Here is a 12,470-nt window from a genome sequence, read left to right on the forward strand (position 1 = left end):
TTTATTTATTTATTTATTTAAAGTTTTCCCTACAGACCTTTATTTCTTGTGTCAAGTATACCAGGGGTACACTTGAAGTCATAACATAACTTTAAACCAGTGCTGATAAACTCATGTGGGATGTGACTTCAAAATGCCAGAGTAACAGGAGTAAGGACCGGGAAGAATTTCATTAATTTTCAACACAGTGGAACATCTATTCAGGCTTGAGGAACATTTACAAATCAAACTGAATCCAGTGGGATTTGTGATCACTTGTCATTTCTTCAGTTCATTATTTATCATGTGTACTTTGGTAGCATCTGGAGGCCTTGCTCTATAGGGGACTGTATAAACACTGAAGGAAAATGCCATCTCTCCCATAAAATAACTTTTTAATATAACATGAAGAGAAATAATAATATCTCATCAAGGTCTTGCTTTAAATGCAAGATATTCCAAGTTTCAGGTTTAAAAGTTTATGTTTATTTTTAACATATTCTATTTGGTCAAATGACTAATGCATATAGAAATACATGCCTACAACTATCTCCCTCTCATCAATAACTTACAAAGCTTAACTAATAATGAATGCACAGATATGAAAAACAGAATTAAAACAGAAGGACCTAAACTCAACACCATCTACCATTAACCTCATATACTTTGTGACTCCATAAAGCCTCTGAAAAATGTTAATTCATATGCAATTTGCCAATGCAAAATAAATGGAGAAACTAGAAAAGGATGAAGGTGAGAGAGTGGAATGTGAATGCTACAAGTGTGGAAGAACTTGGGAATTCAGGAAAAAAGTATCTTAATACCAGATGAGACCTTAAAACTTGGACACTCTCATTTGTGTCACATAATTTTCCTTCTATAAAGACAAATATTAACAGGCCCAGCTGATCTATCCCTGACCTAATTTTGCATTTAAACCACCAGAAATTTTTATAACCCCAGATTCTAATCTGGCCTAAGGATGTTTTCAGTTTACATTTCCTGTTACCTTTTTCCTGCCTTGATTTTGCAGTTGTCTCCTGCCCAAGTTCTTCAAATAAGAGCTGCATACACTACCTTCAGCAAGTGATGAGCCTCTAAATCCAGAACCAATGACGCACCATGAATAGCCTAATTGAAGTGTCAAAGAAAATCGCTACAGCCATTGGCCAAAATCTCATCACAACCTTGACCCCCCTCAGGAAAACACCTGATTAAAAATAACTTCTACCTTTGTCCAGCTTCTTCACCATGTAGTCTGTAGCACCATATGTTCTCTAATATCCAGACCTACTCAGCCAAAAAAATCTCTTAAATTTATTGCCAGTAACATAAGAAAGAAGGCAGCAGGACATGCTAACTGACATTAAGAGTTCCCTCTGCATTTGGATTACTCAGGGGATTAATTTAATCTGACATATCCTGGCAGGCTTTGGAGAATGCCACGTTCATATCCAAACTTGTGATAACAAATTAAATACTATACCCTGTTTCTGAGTCAGAGAGGCAATAAAGTCAACCTTGAAATGCGTATGTTTCTGATTTAAAATAAGAGTGTCTGATATTTTGTAATATATCCAGTTTGTAACTACAACATGGGAATAAACAGATATTCCAATTTAAGCAGGTATCTATTTATGCAGCAGGAGACTGCTCTGTATACACATGTATGAAAAACTTTCATTTACACACTGCAGTAAGTACAAGACTCTCTTACCTGCAGGTTTGCACATGCTGGTGAATCATTGTGGGTGGGTATTTCATTGTTGGTGGTCTCTGAACCTGTGTTTTTAAGTCTGGAAGCTGTTGTAGTTGTGGCTGTAGTGGTCTGTACTGGTAAGATTGGCTGCCACACATTCACATCAGTACCATTGCCAAAGGCCTGAATTGCATTTTCTGTAAAAACAAATGACAGACAATTTTCTATTTCTAAACAAATGGCAGAAAGCAGAACTGACTTTTCAACCATCATTATTATTATTCCATTGAAAATGTGTATTTATAGAAACCCAATTTTTATGCTTAAAAATGTGTCTTAATTTTGAACATATCAGAAACATGAACTGAGAGTCTGGGGTCATATAATTATCTGGTGCTGTCTCTTCTTTGTAATGTTCCCAGTAATTCTTGACAGAAGCTCTAGCACTTAATGTAATCATATTTGTTACCATTCAAAAGCCTCAAAAATTTACTTTCAAGATTTAAAATACAGTTTGAATGTTACGTCCTAATTCAGGCAGGTGATGTTACATAGCAAACTAAAAACAGAGCAGGCAAAATATTAATTTATTTCTATAGCTTGTTGTAGTAAAACTAATATGCCTGTAACTACAAAATGGTTTAACTAAGACAATCTTTTCCTTCAGTTTTCAACTGAAATCTGCATAATTAGGTGAGGGAAGCATCCTTAAACTAAAACTTTAGAATATAAAAGTTAAAAAGCTTATCACAGTTTCATGGGATTAAAGAGTGTGTTTATGGCAAGAGTAAATTGGTTGGGTTTTTTTATAAACAAATAGAAAAACAGTTTTTAATCAGGTCTTTGGGGATTCAACATGGATTTAGGGATTTCTTATTTCAAATTCTTTGTACAAGAAATCAAACAATTTCACTAGGGACTAATATGTAGAAGTTATTAATACTTCTTCTCAGTGGTATTCCTTGCCTTATAAAATAATTTACATTTAATTCTCATCTGAAAAAGATGTATTTTAGTCTGACATTAGTTTTTAGAACTCCAAAATGCAAAAAGAAGAATTTGTAAAAGGCACCACAATCAGCTGGGTTGATGGAGACAAAGTGAGAAGAGTGAAACGATATTTTTCTTGGTTTTACCTGAATAAGACGATGTATAAAGCAATATTTTCCTATGACTTCCTAAATTAACAGTACTCTTTGTTTCCATTATTGCAAGAAGGGTCATAGAAATACATGCAACCCTTCCAGTTTTCTAAGTAAAAGTGGTCTTTACAATTAGTCTTCTTTAATTATTTCATAGAATCATACCCAATGATCCTTATGGGTCCCTCCCAACTTCAGATATTCTATGATTCTATGATAGAAACATAGAATCAGAATGGTTTGGGTTTGAAGGGACCTTTAAAGGTCATCTAGTCCAAACCCCCCTGCAATGAGCAGGGACATCTTCAACTAGATCAGGTTGCCCAAAGCCCCGTCCAACCTGGCCTTGAATGTTTCCAGGGATGGGGCATCTACCACCGCTCTGGGCAAACTGTTCCAGTGTTTCACAATCCTCATTGTAAAAAAATTTCTTCTTTATATCTAGTCTGAATCTACCCTCCTTTAGTTTAAAACCATTGCCCCTTGTCCTGTTGCATCAGGCCCTGCTAAAACATCTTATAAGACATTTCTTATAAGCCCCCTTTAAGTATTGAAAAGCTGCAATGAGGTCTTCCTGAAGCCTTCTCTTCTCTAGGCTAAACGACCCCAAATCTCTCAGCCTTTCTCCATAGGAGAGGTGTTCATCTCTCCCCACATTTTTGGAATATTTCAAACATATAAATTATACTTGAAATACATATTTTATATAAATATAATTTTCATACATGTTTCAAATATATTTTAAAAAATGACGGTAAGGAGGTGCTTTAAGTGTATTACTGCTCTAGTAAAGGTCCTTTCAATAATTTTTATTAACTAACTCACTGCTTTATGCTTTTCCTCCCACTTGCCAATTCTTTTTACTGCAGTATAAAGCAGGTGTGAACAAATCCTTTGAACAGATAGCTAGATTTACTGAATCCCATTCAGTTCAGCAGGAATTCTAGAGTATGTAACTGAATGTCAGGACATTCACTTTCACAGTAGCTAAAATAAAAGTCTTAAGCTGGATTTCTAGAATTTAAGATTGGCCAAACCCTAACTGGAGAGACAGCAGTTAGGACCACTGCAATATTACCAGTGAACTTACTTCTTCCAATAAAGAGGATAAAAGTACAAGCAAGGTAATATACAGCCCCAAATTTTAGGGTGGAATATAACTTATTGGGGCCTATTAATTTGTATTTTTAGCTTTCTTGAGACTGGGCCAGTTTCACAGTTCTGATATAAACCCATATTCTGCAGAACAATGCTGACATAAAGAAACACTTTATCTAATACATGCAAAAAGTAAACAATGCAATGTTTGTCTTTATTGGGACTAATTAAAACAGACTGGGATTTTCACTTGTATTTTCACACCCATGTTTTGAAATCAAAAATTCCCCTCTAGTTTCAATTTAACATCTGTTGCAAAAGTCTGTTCAACTCTAGAGTGGAATTTCTAGGCAACTGCACACAGAGGTGCAAGAAAGACCAGGATTTCAGGTGTGTACGTGGGACATGGTAAACTCAGCTTCATATCCCAGCTCCACATCAAGCACAGTATGAATGTGACCCTAGATCTCCAGCTTTCTGAGTCCTCTAGCCGTCAGGGTAGAGTCTCAGCTATTCCACTTCACATAAATAACAAATGGGTTTCTGAATAAATATTTAAGCTAGGTTTTCCACTTCCTCTGTAAATGCCCCAAATCAGTGGTTTATTTTTCAGTTTGAAGGGGAAGTATACTTTAGCAAAACAGACTAGCAAGAAATTCCTAATTTCATCCCATTGTGGAAAAAGGATTTTTGTTTTGTCTAAAAAAAGTGGGAGGGATTTTGATCTCATCCAATAAACAAATGATGTTTTCTTCAGGCACTGTAAGAGCCACTAATGACAACAACAATTTAAAAAAAGATGAACTTTCCCCATTCTCTGTATGAGAAAAAACTTTTTATTAAACCAGAAACCTCTTTAATTTCTTCATGAAGACATCTCTTACAGCTAGGATGACTATAATTTGTCTCACAGTACCCTCTAATGTCTTTGATTTTTCTTCATTAATGCTTTTATACTGATAGCAAAAGAAAGGACAAGGGATCACTCTGTCTTTATGTTCTAAAAGGAACCTGTACCATTCTAGCAATTAATGCATTCACAAATGAAAAAATTCTGATCTATTACAGTATATATAAATGGCAGCCCCATCAGGTCTGAAGGAACTCTGATGCTATATTAAACTTTACCCAATCATGGTCTGAATTGTTTTCTGAGGTTTTTTGTAAATGATCTTGAGTAATTGATTCATTCTTCCAAAGCTTAATAGTGGATCAAATAACAACTCAAGTCACTCACTTTTTGTAGACAAAGCTCCCCATATCTTCACAACATGCTGTCTGTTGAGAAGCTACCAATGGAGATTTTCAGACTGCTATACTAAAATACAGACTGAACCCTACATTAGCATTAGCTCAAGTATACAGGGCTGGATGGGACAGTCCGGATCATCGAGTTCATTTACTATTTTTGAAAAAAACAACAATGTATGCTTACTTTCATAAGCTGATGAAATATGACTTCTAAAACCATTAAGAATTTTTTACCCTCAAAATTCCTGCTGGAAGCCTATTTCTTAACTTTAGTCTGATGGTTAAAAATTTTCCAATTTCGAGCCTAAATACATATGGCAAATATCTCCCTTTTTGATCTTGTGCCAACACTGTCCTCTAGGTTAAGTAATCCTTTTCCCTCCCTGGGCTTGCCCCTCTAATGCAATTTCAGAGAACAATCACGTATCCTTTCAACTTCTGTTCTGCTAGGCTAGGGAAGCCAAGCTCTTTTGGTGTCCTCATTTATCTGAAATTAAAACTCTGATGCACACTCCACATCATCCAATTATGCTGCTCCAGGCAGACAGGAAATTTGAAAAGAGAAGCTGCCAAAATCGACTCCACTGAGCCATTCTGAAATTTATAACAGTCCCTAATTTGGAAGTGAGTTTGACTGAAAAAAAATCAATAATTTAACAAAATCTTGAAAACAGGTACCATCTAGACCTGTGTTAAAACCAGGCATCTGAGATCAAGTAGCCTAAAAAACCTGAAGCTTGGCTATAAATTGCAAGCACAATCCAATTTATACTTACCTACAGCAAATCCTTCATATCATAAACTACATGTCTTTTTTTATATGAAGTTCTTAAATTATACAGAATCCCCTCAGGTGTTGCAATTTTTTGGTACAGATGCTGCCTGACTGTTAGGATCCAAACCTGATCTGTGATGTAAACATATTTCTATATGACACAACTTTGTTATTTGAATTTTTTTCCAAGAGCTTCTCATGTTTGCAATCTCAGCCATAAATCATAGTATCAGGCATATTTGCTCATTTGTTTAATTCTTACACCTAGAGCAGAACCATGCTTACAAAGTGCAAAGAGATGGCCTTGATGTATCATAACATACTTAAACAGTAAAGAAATGTCAGAAAACATCCTAAACCACATTTAAATACATTTAATTTTATACTCACTAAGGCATGTATTGTCCTGGAAGAAATTCAGGAATTTCATGCATTCATCTCTGTCATTACCACTGTTGCTGCAGTCACACCATGGGGCAACGCTGAGACTATTTGAGTCTATGTAGTTTGGTGTCATCACTGTGCCTATTAACAAAGAGTGAAGTACAGGACTGTAAGCAACCTTTGTACTGAAATATTCTTTCCATACTAAGAAGATAGCAAACAGCACTTGGTAGGTCATGTATTCAGAGCTGGATTCACAAGGCAGACCAATGGCAGGGCTCTAACTTCCAGACTTAACAGTTCCTGGCTCCCTTTGCTCTTTGACACCCAGCCCTGTGCCATACTTCACACCCTCAGTTGTTTGAATGCAACCACTTTAGGGACTGTAACATGACTCACACATTAAAGACCCATTCCTTTCCTCCAAAAAGGTTTATATTGCACTCCCACAGAGAGCTTCATCACCAGAATTGACAGGTAGAAAACCGTGGCACAGGGGAGGGGTGGATTGGGGGAAGGTGGGAACCTCTTAAAAGGCTTTGCTGCCACATCAAACATTTGTGGACCTGCATCCTTAGAGCTGCACTCTAAAAGTCCATTTTTTTTTCTTCGCTTGTGGGGGTTTTTTTTCATTTTTGTTGTAGCTGCAAATAAATGGCTGAAACTAGACATCTAAACCTGAGCTTCCTCCTTGAGTTGCAGCCAGCCTGAAAAAAACATTTCTGAAACACATGAGCAAGGAAAATGCTAGTCATGCTGAGAAGAGCCCTAATACATCTTGAAGGAGCGTGAACCCCATGGTGCTCGTTAGGGCCCTGCCAACAGAGTGGGTTATGGCCATGAACAAAGCAAAAACAAAACCAGCATGCATATGGTACAGTAGATCCTTTGCAGGCAATAAATTACTATTAACCTTGCTGTGTCACTACTTTTTCAGTACAGTGATTGTTTCCTAAACATTGTCAACAACTTGCAACCACAGGTTCATTCTAACTCTATTACAAATTCCTGGGTAAATATTCTCACATTTATATGTCAACTCAAGGCTATCAAGAATGAAATGAAACCAAAGAATGCATTTTGTGTCCTAAAAAATATACAGCAACTGTTCATCACTCATCTGGATCAGGCAACTGTTATATGATCAGCACTTATTCAAACAAGTAGTCTCACTGAATGCACCGCCCCAGCAGGTCAGAGATTTCAAGCTTCCCTAAGGATTGAGAAGTTTGAAACTTTATTTTATTTGTCTGACCAAATAGGAAAAATTAAATAAAAAGGGGTAAGTATTCTAGACTTGTACTGATGACAGCTGTTTCAGGAAACACGTTCCTCCGTTGGTAATCTACACTCCTAGGACAGGCTATATATCATGAGGAAATGTGATCACATCTCTTCAAAACTGACATCAAAGTAGTCATTAAGAAGATAGAATAGATGAAGGATAAATATTAGAGACCCAAAGTGTTCACTAGCAGAGAAAATTTGGTCCATAGGTCCGGGGTTCAAGAGTCTGCATAACACACAGGAAAGGGCTACCAAACATCAAGCTAAAAAAAGGAACATTAGAAATAACACAAATCACAGAATGATGTCAAATAGCCTTTCAGTCACCAGGCAGCACTGGGAAGTGAACCAATCAACATGCAAACGGCTTCATTCATGATGTGGGAGACAAAGGAGAACAGACATTAAGGGCTGGCCTAAAAAAAGTTGTAATGTATGTGAAAGTGAATGTAGTCCCACTGCCAAACTCACAAAAAGCATCTTTTGTCTTGTTTTGGGATGTTCTTAAATTAGAATGCTATCCCATACCTTTATCTAGTTCTAGCTTTTAACAGATAGTTGCTGTAATAATTGCTCAAATTCTACATGAGATTAGCACATGAGTAAATAGAACAGTTCAAAATTTATTAAATGGAGGCAGAGAATTTAGTAAAATAGGCAAATATCATTTGCCCCATTAATGAAAACTTGACAGTAGATAAATAAGAAGAGGAATGATGTTAAATTAAAATAAAACAAATGAAAATATCTGTCCATTATCCATTTGATGGTTCAGTACACTATTTCAACCATGTGACATGATCTGAAAAGAACTGAGAGAAAATGAAAATCAAGAGGATTTTGCAAATGGAAAGAAAACAGAAGGCTTAAAAAAAAAAAAAAAAAGGCTAAGTAGCAAAAGCTTAGTGCAGGGTTAAAAAAACAGAAAGGTTTTGAGGAAATTAAAAAGGTCACTGAGGTAAGACTTTCTTATCACGAAGAGGTAATAAGGTAATTAAAATGGGTCAAGACAGGGGCTAAAAGTGTAACAGATACCAAGATACGATTAGGGTTGATGAATACAGGAAAGACAGGACAAGGAATGTGTATACACAGCACACAAACTGTACATCCAGCAAAAACAGAGTGGCTGAAAGAGCAGCTAGTAGAAAATCAGTCTGTCATTTAAACCTGGGGGCAGATGTGAACCCAACCGGATTATATGCTTGGTTTCCTGGGGTTGATTTTCTTTTTCCCTGTAATGTGTGTGCCTTCCCCCTCCCCCCTTCCCCCCCCACCGCTAGCTGGCATCTTGGAAATTCTGCTGAAGGACACTAACGGATCAGAGAAACCATGGTGGTTGGCAGCAAAAGAGGACGCGCTTGGTTTTCTGTGTTCTATGTATCAAATAGTTCTGTGATGATCTCAATAGTAGGCAGTCAGGTCTCCGTATTTTAGACAAAAGCAGAAGACCTGAACACAGACAAGAGGTCACCCAAATTAGGGTCAGTTAAGAACAAGAAGATGGATGGTGAATCCAGGAGGAGAGGCATATGACTGAAGTTCCTCTGGCCCAAAGCAACTCCAGCTCATTCGCACAAACTCTCATGGAATTCCCAGGGAAATTAGATAGATTTTACTGAAGACAAGGGAAATGTGTCAGAAAGTGAATGCTAAAGCAGATCTTGAAGTCAGCAGTTAGAGCAATACCTAACTGATGTGGGCGTGCAGACAGGTCCAGATGGCTTAACTAGGCTGTAACCAAAGCAATGAATCTCAAACATGGCTATCTCCAGTCTTATTCTACATTTAATAATTTTCATATTTTCTGTCATTTTATTAAGAAAATATTAATTTATCCCTATAACAAGGAGCCTAAAGTGATGAATTAAGATTTTCAAAATTGCTGTAAAATATACATATCTTTAAAATTACATATATAACACCCTGATGCAACCTTAAAGCACCCTATATAGACTGGTCTCCATTTAACAGGTAAAGCACCTCATACAAAAACTGTGTCTTACTTCCACTTAAGTAATTTCAGTGAAGTTAACTGTGATTTACATCACTGTATGTGACAGCAAAATCACATCCACTGTACCTTCCATAGAGAATCCTCAATTTCCTGAACAAACTTTGTGGAGGTGCAAATTTTGCTACATTTAATGAAATGGCTGAATGAAATAATATTTTATTTTAGCAAACAATATTTTGTCTTAATTAAAACACCTGGAGTTCCTGAAGTTCTGATGAATGAATGGATCTGTAACAGTTTCTTACCCAAAGTCTACCTACCTCTTCCTTCTGTGTTTTATATATATTAAGCAGCCATTTGAAAGATTATACCTCTGATTTCTATCTCAGCATCTCAGAAATTTGATGGCCTTCACATAATTTACTCCACTTTTATATCACCTTGATATCAGAAGCAGGCATTTACTGCTTCAGCACATGAAAGTTTTGTTTTGGTAATTTTCTTGGTTTATTAAAATTTCTACCAAGAAGTAAAAACTCTTGTAACATTAGTCAGTTCCTATCTTTTTGCATGTGTCTAGGGGCTAGGAGGAAGGAAGAAAAATGTTTACTTTTCCCTTTGAAAATTAGATCTCCTTTTGATTTCAACTCCTTAGGGATCCATTCCACATTTCTGATGTGTAACAGTGTTTTGGTCATCCACAGTAACACAAAAACACCTGATACAGAAACTCGGTCATCCTTGGGGTTTAAATTAAAAAATTGATCCAACAAAACTGCCATCAAAATTCACTAGGTCCAGCAAGAGCTTCTTGGCAGCTCTTACCCAGAAGTATCTATTAGTAACAGTTACTCTTTGCCAGCAGCTAGACTTCTTAATCTCATTGACTAGATCAGATTTCAAGGCTATTCAAGTCTTTGTTTTAGAGTCAAATGGTATTCTGTCATAACTGTTCATATGTCATACCCTTTTCATACTGTCTTCATCTCTTAAGTCGTAGAAGCATATCCTTTGAAACCATCACATCTTATTTTACCAGTTACCACGTAGACTTACCTCACTTTTTATCTGCTAGAGTAGTAAGAATGATAACAATAAGCCAGTGAATATATCTTTCAGTCATTTTTCAGCAAACCCAACCTATTTTAGAAATATTTGATTTTGGATATTATCTCCAGAGACATTTATTTAACAGCAGGATCTGCTTCAGGGCCTCAGCTGGGACCTTCATGCCCAACAGAAGGGGATATTACTGCATCGCAGCAGGTGCAGGCTGTAAGCTTAAAAACATCTTATCTGGTGGCCTTTAAAATGTGTTTGTTTCAGAGTGTTGACATTCACTTATTCTTTATTGCCCAGCCATGGTATTTCTACAACAAGTTCAGCTTCCTGAGATGATCTCTCTCTTTTAGGAATCAAATACTGTGTGTGGTATATGGAATCTGGCTTGCATAAAGGCATCCTTGTGCCTGTTGACAGTCAGGAGGGTGACAGCAAACAAAATTAATTATGTTGGGGAGGGAAGAGGATTTCAGAAGATAAATTTGGTCTCAGTTCACCTCCATTGACAGGCATCTCAGAAAACATTTAGAGACGACAGAAGGACATAAAGAACAGCAGCTGGAAGTGAAACAAGGCTGGGCTGCTCTATTGTCTCATTCCTCAAATGTCCTGCAAACTTTCCCTGAAGACCAAAAGGTATTTACCCATCCTTGTAAGGACTGCTGCAAAATCAACCAAGCTGCAGTTTCACTTGTTCTTTTTAACTTCTTACTTCACTGTCCTGTACAAATTCAACCACCTCAATAAGGTTTACTTTGTAAGCTTGAATTTATTTCAAATTCAAGCACCTTTCTCTCCTTATCTTCTACCCTTGATTTCCCTACAATGTACAAATTTACCCCAGGAATCTCTGTAAGGTAAAACAGGGCCAGTACACTCAGGTGGAGAATTTTGCCTAGTATCATATTGTAAAGTAGTATATTCCACAGTTTTTATTTCATGTGGGCCTTCAAAATATAGTTTGGGTGTTTTTCTTAGACTGACCCTTCCCTGTCTTCTTACCAATAAGCCCCGAGTAAGCAAGGAGGCAGTCAGCATAGTTCTCCTTCAGACAGCTACTAACAGACCGTGACTCAGGCTGGCAGTTTGTGAAGAAATCTGCAAGGCGAGATCTGCAACATAAAGAAAAATGCATATCTTTAAAAATCAAGCCTACAGGCATTCTTACCTTTTACACTCTTTTTATTTTTTGACAAGGCTTAATATTCCTTAACTTACATGTATATCGGACACATTTCAGTTGGTGAGAGTCTCTTTGTAAGACACATCTCTTCCCAGAATCCATTTTTGAAGTCAGAACCAAAAAGTGTAGGAAAACATTAAAAAGGGACAGAACAGGGAAATGCCTGCCTCTTAGTAAAAGAAATGCTCTGCATTTTCATGCCAAAAGAAAGACAAAGAGCCATTTTATCATAAAAGCAGTCATTTTGCCTGGAAATGAACTCTAACTGGAATCTGTTAATCTACAGATTCAGAGCAAAGTTTCTGCTGTTTTACAGTTACACAAAACTGTATGTTTGTGCTCACAGAGTCCTCTTATCACATGACTTGAGGCAGAACCTGCTTTGGTACTGCCCTGAGTTTTCAGGGAAGGGGTTTACCCCTGCTCTGGACTGGCCTGCAGAACCAGCTGGCTGAACTGGGGTAGCAGGCAGATCCAGATGGCATGGTCTCCACACTCCCCGGAGCTATGGTACTGAGAATCTATTTGTTCTTGTAAAATGTGCATTTATCCAAAGTCTACAGTATTGAGCCCAGGGCTGGGAATCGAGTCTGCATCGAGTCCTGCTGCTGAATGGCCGTATTATCTTCACTTACCTCAGCTACCCCATGTCC

At 37.1% G+C, this 12,470-nt stretch overlaps 1 protein-coding gene across 1 annotated transcript in view; it reads right to left on the reverse strand.

Moving 5' to 3' along the window:
- Positions 1 to 12,470, reverse strand: part of GFRA1 (GDNF family receptor alpha 1) — a 145,920-nt gene that overhangs the window by 29,993 nt on the left and 103,457 nt on the right. Inside the window, exons 5-7 of the mRNA XM_074831358.1 lie at positions 11,637 to 11,746; positions 6,335 to 6,469; positions 1,697 to 1,875 (exon numbers count right to left, since the gene is read on the reverse strand). Coding sequence (XP_074687459.1) covers positions 1,697 to 1,875; positions 6,335 to 6,469; positions 11,637 to 11,746 — 424 coding nt within the window. The remainder of the gene's footprint in view (positions 1 to 1,696; positions 1,876 to 6,334; positions 6,470 to 11,636; positions 11,747 to 12,470) is intronic.

The sequence above is a fragment of the Strix aluco genome, chromosome 7 (genome assembly GCF_031877795.1).
Source record: "Strix aluco isolate bStrAlu1 chromosome 7, bStrAlu1.hap1, whole genome shotgun sequence".
NCBI classification, from domain to species: domain Eukaryota; kingdom Metazoa; phylum Chordata; class Aves; order Strigiformes; family Strigidae; genus Strix; species Strix aluco.